Source organism: Neospora caninum, chromosome XI (genome assembly GCF_000208865.1).
Source record: "Neospora caninum Liverpool complete genome, chromosome XI".
NCBI classification, from domain to species: domain Eukaryota; phylum Apicomplexa; class Conoidasida; order Eucoccidiorida; family Sarcocystidae; genus Neospora; species Neospora caninum.
The window spans coordinates 5,944,257-5,972,190 of record NC_018397.1 but is presented as its reverse complement, the minus strand read 5'-3'; the positions used below and the strand labels follow the sequence as shown (position 1 = coordinate 5,972,190).

General features: G+C 53.5%; 4 protein-coding genes across 4 annotated transcripts; 2 read left to right on the top strand and 2 right to left on the bottom strand.

Moving 5' to 3' along the window:
• Window positions 1-750: 750 nt before the first annotated feature.
• On the bottom strand, window positions 751-5,394 carry NCLIV_060120 (conserved hypothetical protein; the record flags this gene model as incomplete). Its single annotated transcript, XM_003885566.1, has 7 exons — window positions 751-840; window positions 1,099-1,193; window positions 1,370-1,670; window positions 2,258-2,326; window positions 2,697-2,786; window positions 2,916-3,014; window positions 3,526-5,394. The coding sequence occupies 7 exons, from the start codon at window positions 5,392-5,394 to the stop codon at window positions 751-753; spliced, it is 2,613 nt and encodes an 870-aa protein (XP_003885615.1).
• A 4,100-nt stretch (window positions 5,395-9,494) lies between these two features.
• NCLIV_060110 (conserved hypothetical protein) lies at window positions 9,495-15,183 on the top strand (the record flags this gene model as incomplete). The annotated part of the gene is made up of 8 exons (XM_003885565.1): window positions 9,495-9,812; window positions 10,151-10,212; window positions 10,478-10,523; window positions 11,063-11,105; window positions 11,331-11,399; window positions 11,882-11,937; window positions 12,506-12,554; window positions 13,139-15,183. The coding sequence occupies 8 exons, from the start codon at window positions 9,495-9,497 to the stop codon at window positions 15,181-15,183; spliced, it is 2,688 nt and encodes an 895-aa protein (XP_003885614.1).
• Window positions 15,184-16,408: 1,225 nt separating this feature from the next.
• On the bottom strand, window positions 16,409-22,293 carry NCLIV_060100 (putative ribosomal protein S15; the record flags this gene model as incomplete). The annotated part of the gene is made up of 7 exons (XM_003885564.1): window positions 16,409-16,545; window positions 17,101-17,193; window positions 18,254-18,320; window positions 18,890-18,939; window positions 19,332-19,502; window positions 20,905-21,062; window positions 21,749-22,293. The coding sequence occupies 7 exons, from the start codon at window positions 22,291-22,293 to the stop codon at window positions 16,409-16,411; spliced, it is 1,221 nt and encodes a 406-aa protein (XP_003885613.1).
• A 1,229-nt stretch (window positions 22,294-23,522) lies between these two features.
• On the top strand, window positions 23,523-26,975 carry NCLIV_060080 (putative ankyrin repeat containing protein / TPR domain-containing protein; the record flags this gene model as incomplete). Its single annotated transcript, XM_003885563.1, has 6 exons — window positions 23,523-24,257; window positions 24,738-25,067; window positions 25,224-25,334; window positions 25,626-25,868; window positions 26,441-26,566; window positions 26,835-26,975. 6 exons carry the CDS (start codon window positions 23,523-23,525, stop codon window positions 26,973-26,975), a joined length of 1,686 nt encoding a protein of 561 aa, XP_003885612.1.
• Window positions 26,976-27,934: the final 959 nt, after the last annotated feature.

Genomic DNA, 27,934 nt, shown 5'->3' with positions numbered 1-27,934 from the left:
AGACAGCGACGCATGCAGAGACGACAGAGGGAGGAGAGAAGCGAAAGGAAAGAAAGGAGGGGACACAGAGAGAAAAAGGAGAGTGGAAAGAAGAGACGGAGAGAGAGAAAACCCCGAGAAACTTAGGAACATAGAGCAGGCAGAGAGAGAGAGAGAGTTTGACGAAAGCACATGCTCAAGACGAGGACTGAACGAGAGTACCACCGCCGTGAATGTCGAGGAAAGTTAACAGAGGCTCGAGAGCTCCAGAAATCCTCTTTTCGGCGACGAACGAGAGACACTCAGTGGAGCAACCGAATGAATCAGACTTCCTCTCTCTGCGGTCTCCTCTGACCCCGTTCCTGTGTGTCTCTGCTGTCTCCCTGAAACGCGTTTTTTTAAGCGGAGAAAGAAACTGCGACAGCAACCCTGAGAAGACAGTGTCTGAGACGTCGCCTTTTCTCTTCTGCGGATCACGGCGCATGCGCACGAACCCTGCTTACGTGGAAAATTTCTTCTTTTCACTGGCAGCTCTTGACGCCGCGAAGGCGGGAAACGCGTTGACGCGAGGAAAAAAACCCAGGCACACATCGAATAAGGAAACACGGGAACCGACACACGTGCGAGGCACAAAAGAGACCCTCACGCGCCTTCTGAAACAAAGAGGGGAACCTCATGAAATGAAATGAATGCCGAAAACACACATCGCCGGAGACGTCTCTCAGCTCCTGCGGCCTCCTCGCTTTCGCTTTCAAACTGTTTCAAGTTTTTTCAAATAAAGAGAGCGCCGCCTTCTGTACATGTCTGTGGAAGGGCCAGGTTGATGAACTTCGCACCTGCTGTCTTCTCAAAAAAACTGGTCTGAAAAAAAAGAAATACCGGAAAGAGAAGAGAAAGAGCTGAAACCGTGGGCATGAGCTCAAAGGAGCGTGGGCAACGGCTCCGCAAGAGATACACGGGAAGCGAACGAAAGAAACCGGAGAAGACCGCCATGTCTCTCACGATTCCAAGCGGCTGCTGTCCCTCTCTTCCTCTCACCTCCCTCCTCTTTTTGCTTCTCCTCTGTCTGTTTCTTCTCCTTTTGCTTCCTTCTGTTTCCCTCGTCCCTCTGGCTCTCACCTTCTTCCAGGCGACCCAGCCTTTGTCGAGGATCTTGTCGATATCTGCGTCGTCTCCCGAGTAGTGTGGATCTACAACTAGGAACGCAGCCTCCCCTGGGAAAGCGAAAGAAGGATAATGGGAAGAGGAAGATGCACAGAGGAGCACGGAAACCGCACAACAGCGAAAAAGTCGCCGCGAGGACGACGCAAAAATGCAAACAGGGAAGCGTGCTTCCTGACGAGAAACAAAGAGAGAGGGAACGCGCCGCGCCACTGCAACCTCATCACACAACGCGCGACGCGGAAGAACCTCAAGAGAGAAGACGGAAACGCAGAAAGAGAAACCTTTTTTCCGAGAAAGAAAACCTTGCCTGTTTGGATGTCGACTGAGACGCCCACCAACGTGTACGCGTAGTCGCCCACCCCCATCATCACGGGAGTGCCGACGGCGTCAAAATGCTCTCGGAGAGTTTCAGCGTGAGCGGGAAGTTCGCTTGCGCTCGAAAGATGAAGCATTTTGCTCGGCACATGCAAATACCAATTCAATACGTAGCTTCCTTCAACGGTCCCAATCCAGGCTTTTGAGCCGATCTAAAAATGAAAAGAAAGGAACAACACAACGAGAGAAAAAGAACGAGGAAACAAATTGAAAGTTGCAGGGGCATGCACACTGAGAGAAAGCGACGCAGAGACACGCGTCAAAATATGCTCTGGAGGAGAGATCAGCAAACACACACAGCATCCATTAAAACCCATCTACATTCAGATGTGCATATACACGTGTATATAAACATCTAAATAGATAAAAAGATGTGGAGAGATGTATAAATGAAGAAGTTTAATTACGTATCTGTAGAGGGAGAAATGACTGTACGTCAGCGTATAGAGACAGACTCTGGTGTTTCGGTGAAGTGAAAAAAGATGAGAGACCCAGAGCGACCGAGGCATGCGCCTTTTCTCACAGGAATGGAGCAAAGTAGCGAAAGGCAGGCAGAAGAGAGGACCGTCTTCGTCTGCATGCCGTAAATATATATATATATATATATATGCATATATATTTACAACATATAGAGGTAGCGAGGTAGCAAAAGGGTCAGGAAGCAAGCGGAACAGGCGCGTCGAAACAGACTGCCGAGCGCATGCACGCCGACTGAGGGCCGCACTGCCTCTCGCCTCACCTCAAGATTTTCATGGGCCATGTCGTATTTCTTTAGAAGGCGCTGGATGTCACTTATGGACGGGACGGGCTGCACGTGCGGAGAAGATAACAAGAAACAGCTTCAAACGAAAGGGACAGAAGAACGAGAAAGCTCAGCAGGCGGGGTAGAAAGGTGCGTTTGGGAAGAGCCACCGGGTCCAAGTGAGACAGGATGTCAGAAGAAAGAGCGAGAGAGAAAGACAGAGAGGATGCAACAGAGAAAAGCGAGGGACTAAGAGAGCGAGACGGAGACGGAGAAGCAGAGAGAGCCAGAGACACGAAGGCCGAGAAAAAGACAGAGAGAGAGGAAGAAAGAGAAAGAGAGAGAGAAAGAGAGAGAAGAGAAGGAAACAAAGAGGAAAGTGCGAAAGAAGCAACCTTGAAGGAGAGAAGAGAGAAACGGTCGGAACGCGTCTCACCTTGTTGGTGAAGTTCTGACGCTGGAACCAACTGATGACGAGCTGAAGAGAGCGATAGCAACAGCCCCAGCCCTCGTCGCGTTCGTTGTCCTACGACGCAAAGAGAAGAAAAAGAGAATCACACGCAAAAGGGAGGCAAAAACAGTGAAGCAGAAAGAGAAGAAGAAACGGAAAAAAGGAAGAGACGTCAGAGGAAAGAAAGGACTGCGTTTCCTTTACCTGGCAGTAGTGGTGGTAGGCGAAGTCACCCCACACAAGGCAAGTGACGGCGCGCGTTTGAGGCAGCCACTTGGGGCCGATGACGAGAGAGCTGTGGGGCTGAGCGAAGAACGAAAACAAACGAAAAGAAAAGGACGATGAGAAGAGAGAGAGGATGAGGAGAGCTGGAACCTTTTAAAAAGACACACGCGCGTGTGAAGCGCGACAGACCCGACGTGCCTCCACGAGAGGAAGAGAAAGAGCGAAGCGCGAACAGATACGAGAACCTAGCGTCGGAGAGAGGGTGAAGACGGCACGCACCGCGAGCGACAACAAACGGAAACGGAGACAGAAATGGAGACAGAAGCGCAGACGGCAACATCCAGGAGGCGGAACAGAGGAGAAACGCTGGGGGAAATCTGCGGAGACGAGAGAGTGGGGACAGGGCGTCGAGCTTTTTCGAGCTCCTTTGGAAGAGCATGCGTTTGCGTGTCGTCCGTACGTTCACGAGTTTGTTGGCGCCTCTGCCGCGTTCTGCATGCGTTTCATTCCAGGGAAGGATCCCTGACGATCGGAAAGCAGGAAAATCCTTTAAGGCTCCAACGAGAGAGGCCCAGAGGCGGCGCGTCACCTGTGCCTCGTTGTTCCACGAGAGTAACGGGTGCTGGAACCACGGCACTTTCACCAAGTGGAAGCTCAGCGTGACGGCCCCGTCCGCATGCGGTTTTCCATTTTCCTCGCGCCGCGTGTCGTCGCTGCTCCTTGCCCACGAAGTCAGACGAGGGTAGATCGGGGGAGAAAGCGCAGAGAGCGAGGGTGAGGACGGGGAATGCGCAGAGAAGGACGAGGAAGGATCGCCGCTGACGAGAGACGCAGTCAGCGAGGAAGTCTCCAACGCGACGCTCTCACCAGCCGAGGACGGAAGCGAAGAAGACTGGAGAAGTTGGAGGGCGAGGCACTTCAGCTGACGACAGAAAGCGAGACGGAAGCGATGTGCGCACGAGGCGAGTGAAGCGGTGCCGTGGACGAGAATGCAAGTGTCTAGGAAGATCTGGGCGTGGCGCGCCGAGAGACCTGGGTCCGACGCGCCGCGCGCTGGGGTGTATGTACAGGAAAGATCGGAGTCGCAGGCGGCGTTTCCCGGGAGGGACGAGAGAAAAGCTGGAACGGGAATCACGGAGAGAGAAGCCAGAGGGAGGCCACGTGCGTCTTGTGCCACATGCGGCGGGGAACGGAGCCAGGGAAGGTCCAGAACGTTTCGGTTTGAGAACTCGCAGTGCGCGTCGTTCCCTTGTACGTTTTGCGTCTCGCGGATGACCATATGCTTCGCCTTCGAGGCCACGCTCGCCACGGCTGTCCAGATGTCTGCTTCTCCGCTTCGACCGGCGTCCTTGCTGCCTTGCTTTCTCTCTCTGGCGTCCGCCTTCCCGATCCCAGCCGCAGTCTCTCCCTCGCCAGAAACACCGGGGTCCGTCGGGTGTACGTACACCCCGTTGGGCATGCAGAAGAACAGGCTGAGGGACGAGGCGCTGAGTGCCTCTTCTTGTTGCCGGAGAGCCGCCAGGATTTCTCTAGACGCCGTCGAAGGCAGCTGAGGGAGGAAGTCTTCGCAATCTTCCCCCGCTGCGAGGTCGCGCTCGGCCTCCTGAGACGCGACTTCGCCGTCTTCAGGTGTCTCTCGAATTTTTCCGCAGAGGCCCCGCGCGAGATCAACGCGAACCGGAGTGTCCAGGGGCAGCGACACAGCGAGCCGAGACCGCAAGTAAAGGAACTTCTCTGTCTTCAACACGGAACGGGCGTCCTCCACGGAGACACTCAGCCGATCCGCTGCGCCTGCCTCCTCGAGCGAAGAGGACGAAGAGGAGTGGAGAGGAAGGGCCATAAAATTCCACGGGAAAACGGAGCCACGCGCATGCGTGGGCCCGGAAGACTCTGTTGCTTGCTCGGCATCTCCAGAGAGAGAACACGCGAAAAGGAGACACGGAGAAGGCGGGGAGGGGGATTCGCGGTGAGCTGAAGCAGAGACCGAGCCGGCTGAAGCGTGCGTTGTTTCCGAAAGACGCGCGAGACCTTTCGCCCAGGCGGGGAGCTGGCCGGCCACGGCCTCAGCCAGGGACGAAAGAGCGGAGGAAGAAGGCGAGGCGGCGGTGTGCGGGGAGAAGGCAAGGAGGCCGAGGATCTGGAGGCCGTCGGGCAGGATGAAGGCAATCGTCGCCAAGTCCTTCCGAAGGGCCTCGTGGAGAGACGCGGAGACGCCCGCGGCCGAAGCGGCAAACAGCTGCGGCACTGTGGGGTCGCGCTCTGCATGCAGCAGACGAAAACACGAGAGGAGAAGAAGAGACGACGGAGAAGACGAGGAAGGAAGCGGAAGACCTACGAGGACGGCAAGGTAGGGAGAGGCCAGGGAGTATCCGCAGAGCACCAACTGCGAGCGGAGCTGGCGGAGGAAGGCGGCGAGTCTCCAGTCTATTCGAATGCAAGGCGAACACACAGACGCCATGGTTCAGGGAGAGGGGGAAGGAAAAAATAAAACAACGGGAGAGGATCTGCAAGACAGGAGACAGCCGCGAGACAGCTGGACTGGCGGGGGGGGGGGAGGGGGACGGGGCAGCAGGAACCAAGAGAGGCCGAGGGGAGACGGCAAAAGAGACTCTGGGAAAGCAGAGAGATTGGCCAGGAAGCTGAAAAGAAGTGTTTTTGAGACGGAAGCAGAGGAGGGAGAAGGACGAAATAGGAGACTGAAACGCGAGGGGGAGAGCGGGGGGAGAGATAGAGACTGCGGATTGTGACGGGCGAGGCCGCAGAGAGGCGAGGGGGAGAGAGTGCGGCAAACCCGACAAGGCAGGAGAAAAAAGGACGAAAGGGAAAGGAGAGGAGTGGGAAAGAAAACGAGACAAGCGAGCTCGTGAAGCAGCAGCGACGAGAAAAAGGACGAGCCTAAGAAAGAAAAGCGTTGGGGTCCTTGCCACAGAATGCCTGTCTTGAACTCGTGCGGTTCGTGGCGTCTCGCGCTCCACCGATCTCCCGGGGAATGCCGGCGGCAGGCCGGAAAAGGGTAGAAAGGCAGAGAAAAGGAGGAAAACGGACTGCCGCCGCGAAGCTACAAAGAGGGGGCAACACATAAAAAGCAGGTTCGCACAGAGACAGAGCGTCCAGCGGTCGAGCTGCTCTGAGGAAATGTAGAGAGGCAAAGACAGCCCGCGAAAAGTAGTCGCGCACACCTGGTACAGCAGCTCTAGCGTCTCTCGGATGGTTGTTGCGAGACCCGAAACAGATTTTCTCGTCTCCACAGCGTGCAGTGCTCAGCTTGCCCTTTTTCGCACATCTCGCAAGGATATGTTGACTTGGATTTCCAAGAAATCCCAAGCACTTTTCAGAATTTCGGTTGTATATACACCTGCCAACGGCAGAACGGCCGACGGGCAGCTCGCCGTTCTCTGGTGAGTGCTGGGTCGGCCACACTAGGGCAAATTCCTTGCGTCTCCTTCTGCTTTTTCTCATGAGAAAAACGATCTGGAGACGCCAATTCGTCTTCTCGAGGGGTTGATAGAGCTGCAGCATCCGAAAAGCACGGCTCCCAGCGGAGTTTGCCTCAACCGCAGAGCGGAGGCGACAGCTCACAATGCCCCCTAGCGAACAGAACGCCTTGCTTGGCGATCATACCCAGCATTCGATTCGAGTTGTTGAGTACAGAACGATCGTGATCACACACGTTTTCTGCGACGAGAGAGTCTCACCATGCCCCGTGTGGCATGGATCTGCGAGTGTGCCCCATTGTGGACGGCGCAGAACACAGACCACAAAACGCGACCCTTCTAGGTGTTTCCAGTTCGTTCCACGACCACAAAAACAGACAGGCTGTGATGTACGGGAAAACAGAGGATAGATAGGCATGAGTTGGAGTTGAGATCATGTCCTCGGCAGTGCGATACCACTTTCGCCGTGTACGGCGTGTTCGCGTCGCGGATGACTGTTCATGTTTTCAAGGAAACGCCCTCCTACCCCCCGTTTTTTCCGGGGGATCCGTATCGGTTCCGGCTTCTTCACGCGCCCAGTAGATGTCGGCGACGTTGTTTCGTCGTCTAACCCTGGATGAAAGTCTTTTCCTGTTGCACAAGACGGCTTACCCTAACTGTGCAACCGGTTACATTACCACAAACCTTCCGATCTCTTGCACTCACCCTTCTTGTCATTTTCCTCAGACTACATCTGCGTCGCCACAAACGAGGCACAAAGGCAGCAAAAACTGCGCGTACTTTTCCCCCCACCTGAATTGAGGCTGACGCTGCGCGTCAAGGTTCGGTGGCAGGGGGGAGCTTTTTCGTTTGCTTCCTGTTGTGCTCATGATCCTGCCGTGTGACAGCCTGTTCAGCTCATATACGGCTTGCAATTCTGGTCCCGACCTTTCCTGTTCCTCTACGATCCCGCGCTAGTCTGGTAAGCCAGTAAAGCGTGACCGTGTTAGGTCCGGGCTGGTCGTGTCTAAAAGAATTCGGGTTTCGCAGTGACTTTCGACGGGGACCTCGTGCGTCGCCACGCGACTTTTTTTCATCCGTCGCTGTATGTTATGCTGCTTGGAAACAGCGGGTACGCAGGCAGACGGCACACGGTCCCCCGGCGCACGTCGCTGACGTCATCACTGTGGCAGCGCAGCAACGTTCAGGATAAACCGGTCAGCCTTCCTTACGCAGATGCTCGGTCTTTTGTTTTTTCAGAACTCATGACAAGATCCATTCTCTTGAGCGGAGCACCATTCTGCCTTTCTCAATAGGCTCAACCCCTGAGCGACTGTACGCGTCAAAATCCCCTCGCCCGCCACAGTCTCGATGTTTTTGCCACTGTAAACGCCAGCCTAGGACCGCGGTTCTGCGGCACCGCCAGGAGGTCCGATTCGGACTCACGCATACTTCACCAGAGAATCAGTAAGACCCCGTCACCCTTACAAATCTAAAAACAGGACTTCGGACTCTCTATTAGATCGCAAACTCTCCATTCGACCGTGTTCTGCCACAGGACTAGATCTTTCTGGAAACCCTTGCGTAGTTGTTCCAGATAGACACCCCTGGTTTCGTTTAGTTGTTCCAGATAGACACCCCTGGTTTCGTTTAGTTGCGTTGTGAGGTTCTGGGAATCTTCGAAGACTCGACAGCTGCCAATTCACGAAAAACGGAGGCGTTCCAGACCACGAGTCGGCGGTTTTGCGTCGGGCGTGCACAGCGCAGCAGGTGCCCACATGAGCAAGGAGTTGCCTTTTTTCTGTAGGCGCGATTCGTTTGTCGCATCTCTATGTGATGGCTGCCTATGGGGTTTGCCACTCCTCGTAGAACGGCCCCCACTGTCTCTTGTTTACGCGGAAAGACGCGGAACAGTGAGCGTACCTAAACTGATGTTTGAGTCTCCACAGTCTGTCAGTCGAAAGCGTCGGAAGCTGGCGCGCGCAAGAATCGTGGCCTTTCAGAGATCGACACTATTTTTGTGTGTGACAAACAGAGAGAGCGAGAAAGCGCCCATGAGAGACACTCGGCAGTGACTGCGATTTTACTTTCCAAGCGCTCCCAGACACGCTGACGCAAAGCCGCCGCTTCGCGTGGAAAAGTTCCGCAGTTTCGGGCGGTGTATCGACCGGGTCCCGCCTGCAGATTCTCTCTGGAAAAAACATGCTGTTCGAAGCAGAAAGGCAATTAAATAGCTCATCTGACTAGATAGGCGGTTGGATGCGAGGAGCGCTTGCGTTCCTCCCTCTTTGGGATTCCACCGTCGACAACGAGGCACTTGCTCGGAGTCGCTCTCCGCTGTCGGCGGTCTCTACTTCACAGCGTGCATCATTCATCGTTTTTGTCGAGGTAGAAGAAAGCCTCGTCCACCATTTTCTCTTTCGAGCGCTCGCTGGCCTTCTCCTTGGTCCCACCTGGGGACACCTTTTTCGTATCGCAGCCTCGCGCAGCGGTCTCGCGATTTGTCGGATCTTTTTCGCGGCGCGCCTCGGTTCACCGCGCGAGTCCTTTTCGTCGGCCTCTCTCGCGTAGCGTTGCTAGGCTCTTTCCAGGACCTTGGAGAGTTTTTCCTTCTTTCGTCGAGCACTTTCCTCTCTCCGCCCTCTGAGTATATATACACGCCAAAACATCCGCTGGCGCCGCGAAAAACGGGGGCGCCGGGGTCACCGCCACCGACTGGCCTCCTTTGCCGACAAAAGGCGGCTCTTTTCTCGTCTTTTGCCTCCACGGAATCGTTTTTTCTCAAAAGCAGCCTCTGTTCCGTCGCCTTTGTCTCACGCTCCGTAGAAGGATCCCCCCTTGTCGCGGCTCTTCCCCGGTGCTTTCCCAGGTGTCTCTCCGAAAGTCGCTCCTCGGGATCCTGCCCATCTTCTCGAGATCGCGTTCTTGTCTTCCCGGCCTGCTGCGTGTCTCCTCTCTGTGTAGCTCGCCCTAGCCTCCTTCAAGCCCATCGTGTGTCGTCTCTTCCCCCCGTTACCTGCCGTCTTTCCTAGAGATTAATTTCTCGCGGTCCTCTCTCGTCTCTCTCTCCTCGGCGTCCTTCGACTCCGCCCAGTCTGAGTCTGTGGGTTCCCCCGTCTTTTTATTCTCATCGTTTTTCGTCTTGATGGACGGCGTGGCCTTGGCGGGGCGCTACCCCGCCTTTGTGGAGCGCGTCTTGGCCGCCTTGGCGGATGGGGCTGCGGGACGCTCCGAGGCCGCGCTCGCTTCGGCGATGCATGCGATCGACGAGTGCAGCACGAGTCACGACAAGGCGCTCGTTCTCGTCGCAGTCGTCGAGGAGAAGCTACGCCTCTCCACCGACGGGATGCTCATGCTCGCCGGCATCGAACTCGTCGCCATGGCTGTCAGCAACCTCGGAGTCGACTTCGCGCGGTGCCTCGACGAGAGGTACATGAAAACCATGACAAAGATCCTCAAAATGGTGAGACACGCAAAAAGAAAGAGGAAGGCGGAGAAAGAGCGAAAGAGAGAAAGAGAGAGGAAAGGGAGACTCAGGGGGAGAGAAAGGAAGGGAGACGGAAAGAGAGAAAGGGAGAGATAAGGGGAGAGGGCGAGACAGAGGAACAACGAGGGAGAAAGAGGGAGAGGATGAAAGGTGAGAGAACGAGGGGGTGAATAAGAGCAAGAAAGGAAGACAGGCACAGAGAGAAGTGGGAAGAAAAAGAGACTGTGAAGCGTCACATCGAGAAGGCCTCTTTCGGGCAGAGGCTGGTTTCGACGTCTCGTCCCTGCACTCTCTCCGTTTGACTCTTTGTTCAGACGACACTCAAGAAGTCTCTCTCACGAGACGTGAAGAGCAAGATCAACAAATTTCTCAACGGGTAAGAGACAAGAAAGAGAACGCAAGGAGGGGGGAAAAGAAAAGGGAAGAAAGGGATATGAAAAGTTGGAGATTAAAAGTCGGAGATAGAGGGAGGGAGAAAGCAAGAGGGAACAGGAAGAAGAGGGAAACATCGAGAGGAGAGGCTGACTGATCGGGTGGTAAGCAAACGCGGCTGTTTCTGTTTCTTCCATCTTTCCTTGTCAACTTTTCTTTTTCACTTCATGCCTTTCCGGCTTCTCTTCTTTTTCTCTCTTTGCGTTCAGGTCGCAGAGCTGCAATCCAGGTGTCGCCACAGATCCTCAACTACACGTAAGTATATACGTATGTACATGTATACATATATACATGTAAATAGATGCCTATATAGGTAAAGGTAAGGGGGACGGAGTGAGGGTGCCTTGTCACTTTTCAGGGGAGACGTTGTGCAGCGGGAGTCTTCCTTTCCCGGTGCTTAAGACTTGTAAAAGCCGAACGGCCCCACAGGCACGCCCTGAGCAGCTTTCCGTCATCACTTAAATCAGATAAATTGGATAAATATGATTTGCGTCGACAGGCACTTGTCATTTTGTCGACACGCGATTTGGATCCTGAATCAATAGGACTCCAGTTTTACGAGATACACCCAAATCCCCTTTATGCCGGCTTTTTTTCGTGACTGTCCCAGGGCACTCTGATTTCCCCCTTTTTAAAGTTCTTTTTCTTCCTGCGCTTTTCACACTTTTCGTCTTTCCATCTGTTTCTCCCTTTTCGTTTTTCACGCTCTTTGTGTATCTCCGAGTTAGTCTCTTTCGCGGCGCCATGCGTTTCGTTTCTCTTATCGCGTTTCCATGTTCTTTTCTCCGCCGCAGCGGCTAAAGAGAAAAGTGCTGTATCTCCTCCAGCTGTGGCACGGTAAGGAGCGACAAGGCAGAAACGTGGAAAGAAAGAGGAAAGAAAAGGGGAAAGGCGCAAGAACGTGGACAGGCGAGCCTCGAGAAAGCGACGATGGAGAGAAGAAAGCGGCAGAAGAAAAAGGAGAAGAGAGATAAGGAAGAGGGGGGGGGACCAACGAAGATGCGCAGCACGTGGGGCAATTGCGAGAGAAGCCGAACTGGTGTGTCGCGCGTTCTCTATCAGATTCCTTCGTGCTGCAACAAGAGCGACTTCCAGCTATCTTCGAGGCGTACCGCAAACTGCGGGCGAAAGGTGAGAGAAAGACAGCAAGAAAGACAGAGAATTTGTCGGGAAACGGTCTTCGTGGACGATCCGTTTCTTGGGCGCCGGGGGAAAAGGTGGAGAGAAGGGCGAACAACGAACTGAGCAGCGCGTTCCCAGGAAAACGTTCACGCGCAGTGAGAAAGGGGCGAGGAGGGACGGGCTGTCGCCTGGCCTATTCCGCTTTTTTCCAGACGGAGAGACTCTCCGGGAGAGCAAAGAAGGGACGCGTCTGATATTTCTCGCGCAGAACCGAGGAAGAGGGAAAAGAAGAAGAGCTCGAACCGAGACGGAAGAGAGACGGTTTTGCTGGGTGGTTTGTCTCTTTGCTCTGCGTGTCTTGTCGCTGAAAAACCATCAAACAGGGCTGTCTCTGTTCTTTCTCAGGAGGCGCGTCCGTCCTCGCGCCTGTACGCTTTTTCTCGCTTTTCTCGCGTATTCCCCTCACTGTTTTTTTGAACTTTCCGTTGCAGGCGTCGAGTTTCCGACGGTGGACGTTAACATGAAATTCATGGTCAAGAACGCAGAGGTTAGCCAGGGAAAGGTTTCGGTTTTCGGACACAAAGGAAGAGCTGGAGATAGGAACGGCGACCAGAAAGAACGTGGAGTGTCTTTTCCGTTCTTCGTGCGGAGTCTCCGTCTCTCCCTTCGCCCCTCTCTTTTCTGTTTTCTTTCTCGCGCTTTTCTCTCGTGTCACGCCTTCTGTTCCCTCTTTGTTTCTGTCTCACACAGCTGATGCGCGCTGCCCGTGCGACTCTTCTTGCGTGTGTGCGTCTGCGAAGAAAAGAAATGGAGATCGATTCCCTGCGTCCATCTCGATGCTCTCCTTTTCTCCTCTTTCGCCCCTTTATCTTTCTTTTTCCTGTTTATCTTTCTTCCTAAAAGTGGAGCCTTTTCGGCTTCCTGTCAGCACCAACTCCGATTTTCTGCGCGCCACATGCGTCTCTGCCGCAGGAGTCCCCTGCCTTCGACCCTCGCCTTCGAGCACCGCGGCCACCTCCTCGCCCGCCTTCCTTTCCTTCCTCTTCCTCTTCTTCTTCGTCTTTCTCGTCTTCCTCTTCTTCCTCTTCTTCCTCTTCCTCCTCTTATGTTTCAAGGCGGGGCGTCACAGCTCCGCCTCAACCATCGTTGCTGTCGGCAGAAGAGGTGAGAGGCGTTTCTCTTTCGTGTTTGCGCCACGCTTCTTTTCCGCTCTGTATCCGCTCTTTCTGTCTATGCGCTCGTGTTTTCTCCATCTCCCGCGACTTTGTGTGTTTCCCCGTTGTCTTCTCTTTCGTAGGAGCGGTCGATTCGAGCAGCATTGCTGTTTCTGGAGACGGCGTCGACTTCGCGGACTTCGCAAGTCGAGCGGTCTCTCGCCTTCCTCGCTTCGGCGCGGCCAAAACTCCAGCGACTGATTGAGGACTTGTCGGCGGAAGACGCGTCTCTCTCCGACAACCTCCCACGCGTCTGTGCTCTCCTCGACCTCGCAGACGCAGTCGACGCTCGCCTCAAAAAACCCAGCCTCCAGGGCGAAGGAGACAACAACGGCGGAGACAAAAGGAGCGACGGAGACACAAGGCGGAACTTGACGCGAGAGAAAGAAGCTCGTAAACCCTCGCCTGCATCGGAGACTTCACGACGCAGGGAGGTGACGCCCCTCGCCGTCACGACCGCGGACAACGGGAGTCAGCGACGACTGCAACTAAAACCTTCTTCGGCGTTTGCGTTGCCTCCGCCTCCGGTCCCAGTCGCAGCGGGCGCAGTGGCGACGAGGAGTTTCTCGAGTTCAAAATCCAACGACCCCCGCAGTCTGGAGCTCCTCGATCTCGACTCCACATCTCTCCACTCTTCGCAGTCTTCGTCGCAGTCATCATCTCAGTCTTCATCTCAGTCTTCTTCGCAGTCTCCGTTTTCGTCGGGGGGAGGCCTCGACGCGTTGGATGCGATTTTCCGGACTGCGTGTGTTCCAGAAGTGGGAAAACCGAACCAGGCAGCTCTAGGCTCAGCTCCTGGTGGCTCCTCGGAGGTTGCTTCCTTCGACAGCCTCTTTGCGATCAACGCGCTCGCTGTTGCTGCGCCGGCGCAGGCGCCGTCGCACAGTGCGTCGTGTCACCCGGAAGCGGCACAGCCTGTGCGCCGCGCAGATGCAGCGGCGAGCTGTCGAGACCCCCGACGCTTCGACGCGTTCAACGATCTCCTGCCTGAGCCTGCTCCGCCTGGCCCGTCCCTCGCCCTCGCCTCGCACGCTGCTCTCCCTCAGCCTCTCGGGGCGTCTCCGACGGATTGCGGAGATGCTCGGACGCCTGCGGTGGGTCCACTGACCTCAGCCGTAAGGCCACGCGTTTCTTCAGGCCTCAAGGGCCCATGTGCGGCGAGGCCTTTGCATGCGTCAGAGACGGGGGCGCGCGACTCGAAGGAGGAGAGCGAAGAGCAGAAGAGGGAGGAAAAGCGGGAAAAGGATCCGTTTTCGAAAGACAGCGACGAGCGTCGAACAGGCTTTGAAGCGTGGACATACCCGGGGCAACAGGACGACTCCAGTCGGGCAGAAAACCATGCTGAAAATGCGATTCCCGCGTTCCCTCAAGGGCTGAAAGAAGGAAACGGTGAAGAGGCGCACGCTGATGCAAGCTGGCGTGCATTCCCTCCTCAGTCTCCGAACGCGTTTGGAAATCCCTCCTCGTCCCTCTCCTCGCCACCTTCACTCTCTCCTGGCGCCTTCCCGTGTCCGTCGTCTTCGTCCTCCTCAACTTCTTTCTCGTCTACTCCCTTCCCTTCTTCTGTGCCTTTCTCTTCTTCTATACCTTCCTCTTCTTCTATACCTTTCTCTTCTTCTGTACCTTTCTCTTCTTCTGTGCCCTTCGCTTCTGCGCCTTCATCCTTCGATCCTTTTGCAGAGATCTCATGTGCAGCCACGCCCGGCGAAGTAGAAGGCACTGTGTTGAGAAAAGAAAGAGAAAATCCGGCGCCTTCCGTCGCTTTTCTTCCGTCTCCTCCCTCTTCTTCTGCTCCTTGGGCCTTCCCGCCCCTTCCGACAGAAGCGCCTGCCGGCTCCAAAGGGACTCTGTCTCTCTCCTTCCCTCCCCCTCCTTCCTCCTCTTCTTCCTCCTCTTCTTCTTCCTCTTCTTCTTCCTCTTCTTCTTCCTCTTCTTCCTCTTCTTCTTCCGCTTCTTCTTTTTCTTCTTCTTCCGCTTCCCCTTCTCCCTTTGTTCCGGAGTCTCACGAGGGAGTTGAGGGAAGGGAAGTTTGCGCTTTCCCTGGAAGCGAAGAAGGACGCGCGGACGACCAGTGGCAGTGGGATCCGTGGGCGTCGTGTGGAAGGGAAAAGGAACTGTTCGGCTCTTCTTCGGGAGAAAACGCCCTCGTTCCCTCTCCCTCCGAGGCGCCTGCTCAGCTGAGTTTCCCGGAAGAACCGGAGGTGCGAGAAGAGGCGAAAGAAAAACTTGAACGGATACACAACGAGAAGGAAGAAAACCAGGCAGAGAAACAAAGAGAGAAGGAAGAGAATCAAGACGAGAAGGAAGCAAGACAAATCGAGAGGGAAGAGAAACAAGAACAGAAGTTCCCGGAGGTGAACGGTGTATCTCAAAGTTCAGAGCCTTCTCCGTTTTTCCCCAGCGACACGGCCAAGAACGGGGAAAAGGAGACAGATCAGGAGGCAGCGGACAGCCGCCAAGCGGAGAACAGCGAGAAAGAGAGCGAAGGATCCCTCGAGCACGGAGAGCACGCGCTACTCGAAGAGCTGGAACTGCAACTTGATGAAATGACGCAGAGTTTCACTGTTTTCGATTTCTGAGAAGAAAGAGGGGACACAGAAGAGAGTGACGTTTTCCCACCATCACAGAGTGTCGCAAAGAAGCGCTAGTCGCTGCTTTAAACTGCCTTTTCGAAAAGACTGTGCAGAGATTCCCCGCTCGAGGGCGTTCCCTCTCCTTTTCGTCCCTCCGCGAGGCAGCCTCTCTTCTCTTTCTCTTTTCTTCTCTGCCGCCGTGTCCTCGCTCTAGCCTGTCTTTTCTATTTCTTCTCTTGCTTTCGTGCGTCTCCCTCGCTCCGTCCTTTCTCTTCGAATTCGCTTCTTGAAAATAGACGCGATTCGCCTTGTGCTTCTTCAGCAAAAGGAAACGACAGCGATCGTTTCACATCGGCCTCGCAGAGACTTTCTCCGTACCATCGCCGGCGGAAGACGCGCTCTTCGAACACATGTCTCGGGTTAGCCATCGTGATATACTTCACTGTTTTTTTTGCTTAGCTGGTTACCCATTTTCTGCCTCTTCGCCTCTCTCTCGCTGTCTATCTATGTCTCTCTCTTGCTCGCTGTCTATCTATGTCTCTTTCTTGCTCGCTGTCTATCTATGTCTCTCTCTTGCTCGCTGTCTATCTATGTCTCTCTCTTGCTCGCTGTCTATCTATGTCTCTCTCTTGCTCGCTGTCTCGCTCTTCCGCGTTCAAGTCCTGGTTTCGGGCGCGTCTGAGGACGCAACGACCCTGCAGGTATAGATACCGCACTTAAAGTTGCCTTTTACCCTCATATGTTAATGACGCGCATGCTAAATGTCGATCATACTTAATTGGATTAACCTTCTTACAAGCGGCTTGCGCTCTGCACGTGCACCAAAGGTCTTTATGTTTTTTCGGAGGAAACCTCCGTTCGCAGAAAGGCATAGGCGCCTGTCGGGGGGAGTAAGCGTCAGCGTGCAAAGAGGTTTCTTCTTGCCGTCGTTGCCGCGCAGACGACAGCAAGAAGCTGCAGTTTTTTTGGCGTTGCGAAAAACAATCCGTACAGAGACGCACACCAGGGAGGCGACTAGCAAAGGGATAGACTTGTGACATTCGAACAGCTTGCATGCACGTGTCCGTTACTCAAAACCGCTCTCAGCTCCGACACCCACTCCCGCGACGGTTGAGTCGCCTCTCTGCAGGAGGGCGAACGCTTCCTCCCCCAGTCCGAATCCACGCCATGATGAGGACTGGGGAGGAAGCGCGCCGTTCGACGCATTTCTGAGATTTTCCCGCGAGAGTCTTCAGAAGAAGAGAGGCGCGGGGCAGTGCCCCAAGCCAGCAGCTGTCGGATTGTGGATCACGTACTCGCCCCTGACGCGCTCTTCGCGAACGCCGTAGGGCCAGGCGCGACTGAGCGACGGTCGATGCTCCTTTGGAACTGCAGGGAGACAAGGAATGGAAAGAAAACACTCGTTTGTGGACGAGGGAACGCGCCCGAGAATTCCGGCGTTCACGGGCGCAGAGCGAAACAGCTGAGGGAGGGGATAGAGGTGCGCGCAAGCGCGCATTTCGGAACTCTGCTTTCTGGAGACGATTCACTCGTCGAAACTCGACCATGTTTCTACGCTGGTCGTCGAAAAAAAACAGATTTGCAGACCTCGAGCGTGTGCATCGAGGGATGCGCAAAGAGACGGATGCAAACAAAGGAGGTCATGGGCCTTGAACACAGTCACGTGGGAAGAGAACGGCTGAAACGCATCGCGCACGAAAGAAAAGGAGAAATAGAGGCGAACGAGATGAGAGCGATGTCAACAGAGGGAGGAGACGCGGGAAAAAACAGGCGAGAAGGGAGAGGAACGGAGAGACCGGTACAGCGGGGAGTTTGCAGATGAAACGCCGCAAAACCTGATCCAGGTTTAGCCACCCCCGTTTGGGTATGAGACTTCCGAGCTTTGCAGTTTTTTTGCCAAGGCCTTTTTCAAACGGTTCTCACGATTCCAACCACTGGAAGGCTGTTCCATAGGGTGTCGCGTGTAGCGAACGACTTTCCCGTCGGCCTGCTTAAGTTGTCGAGGGCGGAAGCGCGCTGCAGCGGAGAGAAAAAGACGAGACAGCGTGGTGAGGCGTATTTGCGAGACTCCTCTACGATGACTCAACGTCGGGCTGTCGCAAAAAAACAGCGAAACGGTTTAGAGATCGACAGGGAGGCGCGGAAAAAAAGGAAAAGCAAAGCCGATTGCACAGACCTCAAAAAGAGAGACTCGGGACGCGCGGGGACGAAGGGGATAGAGAGCCTCTCTCTAGGCGGTCTTCGACTCTCAAACCCCTCGCAAGATGCGTTTTGGTCTCTCGTGCTGGAACCGCCGCCTCTTCTCGCGCAACGCACGCCAAAGGAAAGGCAAAATCGACAAGACATACGACAGAAGCTTGCACACGAGATCGACGCACACGCACAGAGGAAAAAGGGGACTCCAGCTCTACACGTGCAAGCACACGGATACACAGAAAGACGGATACGTTCACGACGGGAGCGACAAGCAGCAAGGAAGAAAGTAAGGTTGCGAGGGAACAAATTGACAAACATATCGCTGAAGAGACTGGTTGCCGTACACACCTATGTACATCTAGATATATAGAGACACTCACCGATACGTATGTATCTATATACAGGCATATTCATACAGAGACGACTATATATATATATATATATATATATATGTATATATATATATATATATACAGGCATATTCATACAGAGACGACTATATATATATATATATATATATATATATACAGGCATATTCATACAGAGACGACTATATATATATATATATACAGGTAGAGATCGATACTTTGAATGAGTGTCCCATGTATAAAGGGGTGCGTGTGGGGCGTCGCATAGGGTGTGTGTGTCTGAACGATCGAGTCCGAGAGGAAACTCAGCTGGCGAGTGAAGAGCGGGCAGTCTCTCGAAACAAAGTTTCCCCCCCGTTCAAATCTGCAGACATCCCACCGTGAATTTACAGAAAAGGAGGTTTGACGCCTCGCGCGAAGGGTGCGGAACGACGGGCAAACAGAGCCCCTGCAGTCCGGTTCCACGCCCCGGAGTGTCGGTTTGTGTCAGCTGATGGACGGAGACGGCTCACCTTTCCAGAGTTTCTGGCGGATCAGAAATTTGCATCGGTCGCCGTCCACAGCGATGGGGCTAATCGCCTGCGAGAAAAGGGAAAAAAAAGCGAGAAAGGGAGACGAGACTGAAGAGCACACGCGTAATGAGCGACGGACGGAGCTGCAGGGGCAGCGCGCAGTCGGAAAGAAAAAAACAGAAAAGAGGAAGAAAAGGCTGTCAAGAAGAGTTCACAAAACAAAGGCAATCCTGGCCACATGGAAGCCTTCTTCGCTTTGGCTTGTGCGCGAAAAGGAACACAAGAAGACAGCTAGACGACGCGCAAAAACTAAAGACGCAGGTAAGTAGATGACGTGCAGAAAGACGAAGAGGATAAAGCAGCACAGAGACACAACATTTATCTAGAAAACGCACAGGCCGCTGAACTGTGTGTAGTTGTGCATGTACGTAGATAGCTAGATGAAAACAAATATGTATAAATATAATTCTACAGATAAATATACATATACATATATACATATATACGCGTATAACATAGAGATAGATTTATCACATTTATAGAATCAACTGCACATCGAGGAATCTGCGAGAAATCTCGGCCGGCGGGTGTGCCGCTCAGCCCGCGATACTTTTTCTTAAGAGACCTCTTTCTTACTCGCTGACGGTCTCTGGAGTCTGGGATGGCAAAGCGAACGCACTTGATTCCTGGAAAAGCGAAACACAAGGAAAACAGAAAAGGAACCCGAGAGGAAAGAACCAAAAATAAGATTTATGCGTGCCCACAATTGTAACAGTAGATACGCATAGGCATGCACGAAAGCATACGCCGACAAACCTATCTATGTACACAGGTAGATGTATGCATATGTAGATATGCGTATGTGTATATATACGTATGTAGATATACGTATGTAGATATGCGTATGTAGGTATGCGTATGTAGATATGCGTATGTAGATATGTATATATATATATATATATACTGATGTCTAGATGAGAAGATTTGCGTCGATATGAATGCAGATGCATGCTTTGTGCAACTCTTGACTGACTGCGCTGGACGGAGACGGTTTTGTGTCTGTTTTTCGTGGCCTTACTGAGTTTCTGGCATGCGTGCTTGTACAGGTCAAAGTCCACTCGGTAGAGATATTTCATGATGCGGTGGCGCCTGGACAGCCAAATGGAGAGAACCTTCTTCTTTTGCTGGTCTCGAAAGTTCTTCAGCAAGTGCGCGCGCACGTTCAAGATCTTCTCCGTCAGGCACGCCACTGAGAGAGACGGAGACAGCGGGGGAGACAGAGAGGAACTCGTCGCAGCTGCCGCCGCGGAACAGAAGACAGGCGTGGAGAGACCATCGGTGCGGTGAAGCAGGAAACGAAGAGACAAAGAGAAGAAGAGACAAAGAGAAGAAGAGACAAAGAGAAGAAGAGACAAAGAGAAGAAGAGACAAAGAGAAGAAGAGACAAAGAGAAGAAGAGACGAAGAGAAGAAGAGACAAAGAGAAGAAGAGACAAAGAGAAGAAGAGACGAAGAGAAGAAGAGACAAAGAGAAGAAGAGACAAAGAGAAGAAGAGACAAAGAGAAGAAGAGACAAAGAGAAGAAGAGACGAAGAGAAGAAGAGACGAAGAGAAGAAGAGACAAAGAGAAGAAGAGACAAAGAGAAGAAGAGACAAAGAGAAGAAGAGACGAAGAGAAGAAGAGACAAAGAGAAGAAGAGTCAAAGAGAAGAAGAGACAAAGAGAAGAAGAGACAAAGAGAAGAAGAGACGAAGAGAAGAAGAGACGAAGAGAAGAAGAGACAAAAAGAAGAAGAGACAAAGAGAAGAAGAGACAAAGAGAAGAAGAGACAAAGAGAAGAAGAGACAAAGAGAAGAAGAGACAAAGAGAAGAAGAGTCAAAGAGAAGAAGAGACAAAGAGAAGAAGAGACAAAGAGAAGAAGAGACAAAGAGAAGAAGAGACAAAGAGAAGAAGAGTCAAAGAGAAGAAGAGACAAAGAGAAGAAGAGACAAAGAGAAGAAGAGACAAAGAGAAGAAGAGACAAAGAGAAGAAGAGCCAAAGAGAAGAAGAGCCAAAGAGAAGAAGAGACAAAGAGAAGAAGAGACAAAGAGAAGAAGAGACGAAGAGAAGAAGAGACAAAGAGAAGAAGAGACAAAGAGAAGAAGAGACAAAGAGAAGAAGAGACAAAGAGAAGAAGAGACAAAGAGAAGAAGAGACGAAGAGATGAAGAGACAAAGAGAAGAAGAGACAAAGAGAAGAAGAGACAAAGAGAAGAAGAGACAAAGAGAAGAAGAGACAAAGAGAAGAAGAGACAAAGAGAAGAAGAGTCAAAGAGAAGAAGAGACAAAGAGAAGAAGAGACAAAGAGAAGAAGAGACAAAGAGAAGAAGAGACAAAGAGAAGAAGAGACAAAGAGAAGAAGAGACAAAGAGAAGAAGAGACAAAGAGAAGAAGAGACAAAGAGAAGAAGAGACAAAGAGAAGAAGAGACAAAGAGAAGAAGAGACAAAGAGAAGAAGAGACAAAGAGAAGAAGAGACAAAGAGAAGAAGAGACAAAGAGAAGAAGAGACAAAGAGAAGAAGAGACAAAGAGAAGAAGAGACAAAGAGAAGAAGAGACAAAGAGAAGAAGAAAGAACAAAAGATACGTGTGTGTGGAGTTTATCAGGCGTACATTGAACGGCAGGACTGCCAGTGTCGAACGGGCGTCTCTGCAGGAGGCGGCAGAGTTGCAGTTTACGCCATGCGTGCAGTTCCTTGCTCGACGCGCATCTCAGGTGCAAACAGCGTCGCAGCGAGGGCGACAATTTCGACAAGTCTTCCCCACGCCACCTTTCAATGTACGCGTCGGGGACCTGACGAAGACGGAAAACAGATGAAGAAAGACGCAAAAGATACGAAAGCAACAAAAAACAGAGGCGAAAAGAACAGAGATGCAGACACAGAGGCAAAAGGGGCGACACACCAGTCCCACAACACAACACCAGCTGTATTTATATGTGTCGGGATCGCCATTCATATGCATGCATGCACGCGACTCTGGAGAGACACCACGTCCTCGCATTCACCTATATACATAAATATAGATAGATATATATAGATAGATATAGATATAGATATATACATGGATATATGTAGATGTATATAAGGGTGTGTATTTCCTTAATGGTGAATAGTTTGCCAGCCTCGTTCTGGATTTTCTCAGAGACAATCACTCCCAGAACGATCGAACTGATCAAACTCGCATTCCTTGTAGGCTTGTGAACGATAACAGAAATCCGTGTATACACGACGCTTCGAGCATAACCGAACTGGAAAGACGGGGATGTCGCGGTACATTGAAATCCCACCCTTTCCGCTGTCTTAATCGACCCAGTGGCGCGTTCGCATCCAGGCATCATGAAGAACTTTGCCTTGCCCCCACAACTGGAGAGCCGACGCTTTACTGTCCTAATTACCCAATTGTATCTGTGTGTTTGATTTGAGGTTTACGCGTCCGCGCGACTCTGCATGCGTACGGCTTCTGTTCCCATCGCACCTGAGCTCGCTCGTTGAGGAATTCTTTTTCTGCCTCGATGTACCAAGGCGACTTCGGCGCTCTCGTCTTCAAGGCGACGACGCCTCCGTAGCGATGGCTCTTCAAACGCGCGACGCCTCTCTTCTGTTCTGCGAGTGCCCAGGAACTCGACGCGTCTCGCGCGAGAGACAAAGAAACGGAGGAGGGGGAAACGGGAGCGAGGGGAAGAGACGATGGAGAAGAGAGACAAGACGGAGAAGGGAGACAAGACGGAGAAGGGAGACAAGAGGGACAAGAGAGACAAGACGGAGAAGGGAGAGAAGACGGAGAAGAAAGAAACGACAGAGCTGACAGGGAAGGGAGTGAGACAGGAGACAGGGATGACAAAGAAGAGGAAGGGAAAGACGATCGAGACAAAGAGAAAGAAAGGGGAGAGGAAGCGTTGCCACACGGTGACGGACTGCCAGCGAAACGAAGATGCGTCCTCTTCTGCGCCTCGCCGAATGTTTTGGCAGGCGAGAAAACCCGCCGACCCAGAGAGGCCATTTTGTTTGACAAACGAAAACGAAGAGAAGAAGAAGACCGGCGGAGGATACTGCAGCACGATCGCCTCTGACTGCCTTCTTGTTTTCTCGCGCGTTCCGTACCTCCTCTCAATTTCTCCCTTGTTCTCAATTTATCTTTTCTTCTCAACTGTTTCTATCTCGATGCTCTGCACATGTCGCTGCTCCGTGCCTCGCTCACCTGCCGGTTCGGCGAGGGAGCGGGAAGCAGGCGGTAACGAGTAGACAGAAAAAGAGTGAAAAGAAAGCAAAAGACAAAGAGGAAGGCAGAGAGGAAGGGAAAGAAAGAGAAGAGAGACACGGCTACTCTTTCAGGGAGGCGAATCCAAAAACCTTCGCTTTTGGGCGCAGGGAAAAGGTCGGTTTGCAGAGGCAGAAAACGGATCGAAGAACGTTTGTCTGAAACGAAAACCAAGTTGTCACAAGAAAGACTCGAAAGATCTCAGCTGCTTGACACCGAGGAAAACGGACATGTCTTCTTTCAAACGCGCCCTTTTATGTGCACCCTGCGCGAAGTATTTGGTCTCTGCAGACGGGCAAGCGGCCGCGAGAGAAAGAGACGGAACGTGGGATTCTCGCCTCGCCGAGAGAGCGTTCAAACTTCACTCGAAAGACGCCGGAAAAGGAGACCAAGTCTGAGAGGGGACAAACAGGCACAGGGAAAAGGTGGCGCTCTGTGCATGCGCGCATGCAAAAGAAACGGGGAGAGTCCGGGCTCGGAGAGAGTCGATGCTCAACTTGAGTGTGCGGGGCCGTGTGTCTCTCCCTTTCTCGTGTTTCTCCGTGAAAGTGTCTCTCTTTTCTTATCGTCCCTTATTTCCAGCTTTGCATGTTCTCCAAACGGTCGGTCGCAGGCCTCCCGACTCGCCGGCTGTCTCTCCGATCGCCGCAGCCTCTCGAACGCTCCAGCTGCACCAAACGCGCGCTTCTCTCCGCCTTCATCGCGACGTTTCCGCTTTCGACAAACTCCACTCCGTCGAGTCTTTTGCTACTCTTCGAAAGCTCCTGGCGTCTTCTCTCCTCACCCGGCTCTCCTGCCGCCTGTGTATCCCTCGCTGGCCTCTCTCACTCCCTCTGAATCTCCATCTTGAAAGCTCGCTCTTGTTCTATCGTGTCGCCTTGTTCGTCTTTTGAGAGCGTTCGGCTACGCGCGCGTTCTTGGCGAGGAATAGAGCAGCGAGGAAAAAAGAGAGGCTGAATCACGGGCAAAAGATGGCGCTCAAGAAACCAGGGGGAATGGAGACGCCTCCGGTGAGTGCGTCTTCTGGAGGAAGCAAGGAAGCCGGTGGGAAAGCCTTTGAATCGAACCGGACTCAGCTTGCCGAGTTGTTCAAGGCGGCGTACGAAGGCCAGCTGCCTAAACTGGAGCGAATTCTCCTCGACTTCTCTTCATCCGAGGCTGCGAACGCCCCTGAACAGTCGCGCCCTTCGTCTCCACCCTCTGCTTCTCCACCCTCTTCTTCTTCTTCTCCACTTTCTGCTTCTCCGCCTTCTTCTTCTTCTTCTCCACCTTCTTCTTCGTCTCCGCCTTCTTCTTCGTCTCCGCCTTCTTCTTCGTCTCCGCCTTCTTCTTCGTCTCCGCCTTCTTCTTCTCCACTTTCTGCTTCTCCACCCTCTTCTTCGTCTGCCTTTGTCGCGTCGCTGTCTCCTGAGCATCGCGCGGTTTTGTCTTCGGCCCTCGAGGAGTTTCGAGACGGTAGGCGCCGCTCAGCTCTGCACTTTGCATGCGCGGGAGGCTGCGTAGACGTCGCGGCGCTGCTCGTGCGTCTCTCTCCGTCGCTCGTCGACTTGCGAGACGAAGCGCAGGAGACGCCTCTCCTTCTCCTCCTCCGAACAGCAGCCTCCAAGGCCCATGGCGAGAAGGGAGATTGCACCCTCTCTCTCCTGCAGCTTCTCCTGGACCACGGCGCGGACGTGAATGCAAAGAGCCAGGACGGAGTCGCGCCCGTGCACATCGCCGCCGGAAACGAAGACGAAAAAGAAGGAAAAGCAATCCTGCGCCTCCTGCTGGACGCCGGAGCAAAAGGTTGGCGACCAACCTCGCGGCCTCGCAACCGATTATCGTAGAGCACCACCGCGCCAAAACTCACGCCATGTTCTTCTCACTGTTTCCTCGCCACAAATCTCTCTCTCTCTCTCTCTCTCTATATATATATATATATATATATATATGTCCGTACATATATATATCTACATACCTATACGCGTTTGCAGATAAAAACACATGTTTAAAGTTGCATCTCCTTATGTATAGGGCGATGAGTGGTTTTATCTGTATGACGTGCGGTCTCTTGCGTCTTGTGCCAGTGTGTATGTGTGCGTGTGTGGTTACGTTTCGCCTTCGTGTTTCCTGGCCACACGTCGCTCCTGATCTCCATTCTTCAGTCGTTGCGTTGCTTTCTTGCGCGCGTCTGCCTGATTCTCCAGATCGACGCGGCCTGCACGGTCTACGGAACGCCCCTCCACCACGCAGTTCTCTCTGGGCGACTCGGGACTGCTCAGTTCCTGCTCGAAAACGGGGCCGACCCCGACGGGGAAGGCGAGGCGGGCGTCCTATGCGCGTTGCCGCCGCCGCTCGTCTTCGCCAGCAGCGCGGCGCACGCCGCCACGGTCAAAATGCTTCTCGCCGCAAAGGCGAATCCGAACCAAAAAGACGGAGACGGCTGGACCGCCCTTCAATGCGCGGCAGAAGCGGGATGCGAGGAAGCCGTTCGCCTGCTGCTTGCCGCAGGCGCCGACGCAAACGTCGCGACCAAGGTGAGTCCATTGCGTGACAAAAGCGTGGCGAATGCTTGTAGGAACAAGCCGCGAAAGCCGCGCCGAGACACCGCGCGCGGGAGGATGGACGGCGCGAGTGGTCCGGCGAGTCCTCGACCCCGATCCTTCCGCTTCGTTTCCCGTTTTGCTCTGTAGGGCCTAACTGCCTTCGACCTAGCTCTTCAGCACGGGCACGTGTCGACGGCTGCGTTGCTGAAGAGGGCCATGGAAACAGACAGCCGACGCGAAGCTGCGACAAGGAAACAGGTAAATGCCCCCCCCCCCCCCGGGCGAGAACCTGGAGGAACTCTGCAGGCGTGCAACTGAGGGTCGAACGAAGGAGGGTGCGCAGTGGATGCCCAGTGAGACGGCGCGCCGTGGGAGGCTGTCCATGTTCCTCTCCGCGGCAGCTTTCGCGAAGACATTAATGACCCGCAGAGAAGAGGTGCGCTGGGGGCGTCGCGGCCCGACAGCCAATATATATATATATATATATATATATATATATGCTGGACGCTCACGGCAAGTGTCGCCTTTTCCCGTGTTTTGCTTTGTCAGGCCCCCGAGGCGCCAGGCGCGGCGGTGGATGGACAGTTGGATGGACAGTCGGGGCAGGAAGCGAAACGTGAAGAGCCGTCTCACGTTGGTGCAGCCTTCGTGGCCGAGTACGACGCAGAGGAGACGCCCGAGGTCTCGGACGACCTAAAGAGGAAAACGGAAGAGGCAGAAGGGAGGAAGAAACAAGCAAACGATCTCGTGGCCCAAAGCAAGTACCAAGAGGCTTTGAATGTATATCTCACTGTAAGCGAGTGGCAAAACCTAAGCGGGAGGCCGGGTGCGTATAACGGCGGTGGGCGTACTCGATCGCTGGAGCGTTCCTACGACAGGCACCGTTTTTGCTGGGTCGGACGCTCGGTACGGCGGCTCCGCTTTCAGCTGTCCAGGACAGGAAAACGCTTGCGGCCTCTCCTCTTTTTTCTGGGCACGCCGCGCGGCCTGCAAATCCCGTGTAAACACGGTTCCTCTGGGAGGACCGCAAGGCGTCTCGAGGCCGGAATCAACATGAGCAACTCACTACGGACGGGGCTGCGGTAGCCTCGCAGGGAACAGCGAAAGTCGCCTGCAACGAGACCTTTCGAGGGCTCCGCGGACTGGAGTAACTTCCGAGAAGGGTATTTTGACGTGTATTTGTGCGGAGTTATCGGGGATCCCTGCATTTCCTGTGAACGTTAGGACCGTGCTCGAAGTGGTCAGAAGGCGTGCGAAACGCCGCGTGCTGCCGTCACGCGTGACGCTAGAGCTAAACAGATGGAGAGTGCGGATCGACGGAAACAATGACAGATCCATTTCTGAAAATGGTGGTGTGAGTGCAGGCCCTAGAGATTTGCCCTCGGATTCAGCAGACGCGGCACCAGCGGGCGGTCCTGCATGCGAACAGCTGTCTGATGCTGTTGAATCTCAAGCAAAGCCCCCAGAAGGCGTTGGAACACGCAGAGAGGGTACGGTGATTCAGGAGGGATTGAGGTGATCTCTTGAAACACTTAGGGGCAACGTTGCTCTCGTTCTGATCTATTACTATGGCCATATGTTACAGATATATATATATATATATATACAGACGGCTATGACACGATAGGCGTCGGTGAAGGAGCGCTTGACTCTCGGGTGGAGAGATAAGGTAGAGTACGGCCAAGACAAAGGGAAGCGTCCAAGAGAGCACACGGTCGCTTTTGTTTTTACGGATTCCTGTGCATATTTACACATCAGGCGATTGCACTGGATCCGGAGTGGGTACGAGGATACTACAGGGCGGGCCAGGCCCTCGTCGCTCTCGGAGACCACGCTGAAGCGGCGCAGCTGTTTTGGCAGGCTCTGATGAGAGACCCAGGAAACCAAGACATCTCGTAAGAAGCCGAATCAATGTGCAGGGAAATCCTTGAATGGCAACCAGGGTCCCCAAATGATCCCGCACACAGACCGGTGGTGTGCCAGGGGAACTAACGCAAGTGGGGGGGGGGTTGGAAGAGAATCAAGGGAGAATCCACCGCGTTTGAAGATTTTCCAAGCCCTAACACGTTTATCCTCGATGCCGGCCATTTCTACGGTGTAGCTACAGAGTAGTCGAAGGACTTGGGAGCACGCGTTTTCGGCGTGAGGCGCTCAAAAGTAGATTCGCTACTGGGCAGATCGCCAGCGAGCGGAATCAGGCCCAGCCCCGCTGTAAAACACGGTCGTCTCTCTCCCTTTTTGCCACAGAAGCACAAGAGAGGTTTTTTGGAGTGCTGGCTTCAAGGAAATTCGCTTTTTTGGGAATGGTTCCGGAGTTTGTGCGCGGGGGCCATGGCTATCAACGCCCGATTCGAAACGCCAAGGTGCCTGTTGCCTCCTAGGTGTTGCACAGGTCGGCAATGAGGATGTTGTTCCCGAGAATTGTGGAATACTTATGTATGCACGTGTGTTTCAGGAGAGAATTTAGAGCAACCGTCGAAACAGCCAAGGCAGTCCACCAACGCAGTTCTAACTGACGCGCGGGAAACCGTCTTTCTCGGAAAGGGGAAATGACCGTTCTGCGGAGCCAGGTTTTCGACAGCTGTTGCGTGGCAAAAGCAAAGACGGTTGGGTGCGTGCCATGTACCGTTCTTGCCGGGCGTTTCTGTCGTAGTTGAGGAGGTTGTAGCCGGCTACCACCTTTAAGTGAGCCTCCTTGCCTCTCAGAGGCCTAGCCTTCAGAGACACACAGTGCCAAAGGACATGTAGCACGTCCATGCACATTGCTCTGGGGAAACTGAGGCGCGGCGGCAAGCTCTTAATCCGAGTGGAGAAGGGCTCCTGTCCGTTTTCGTTGTTAGGCCGACGCTGACTGATGG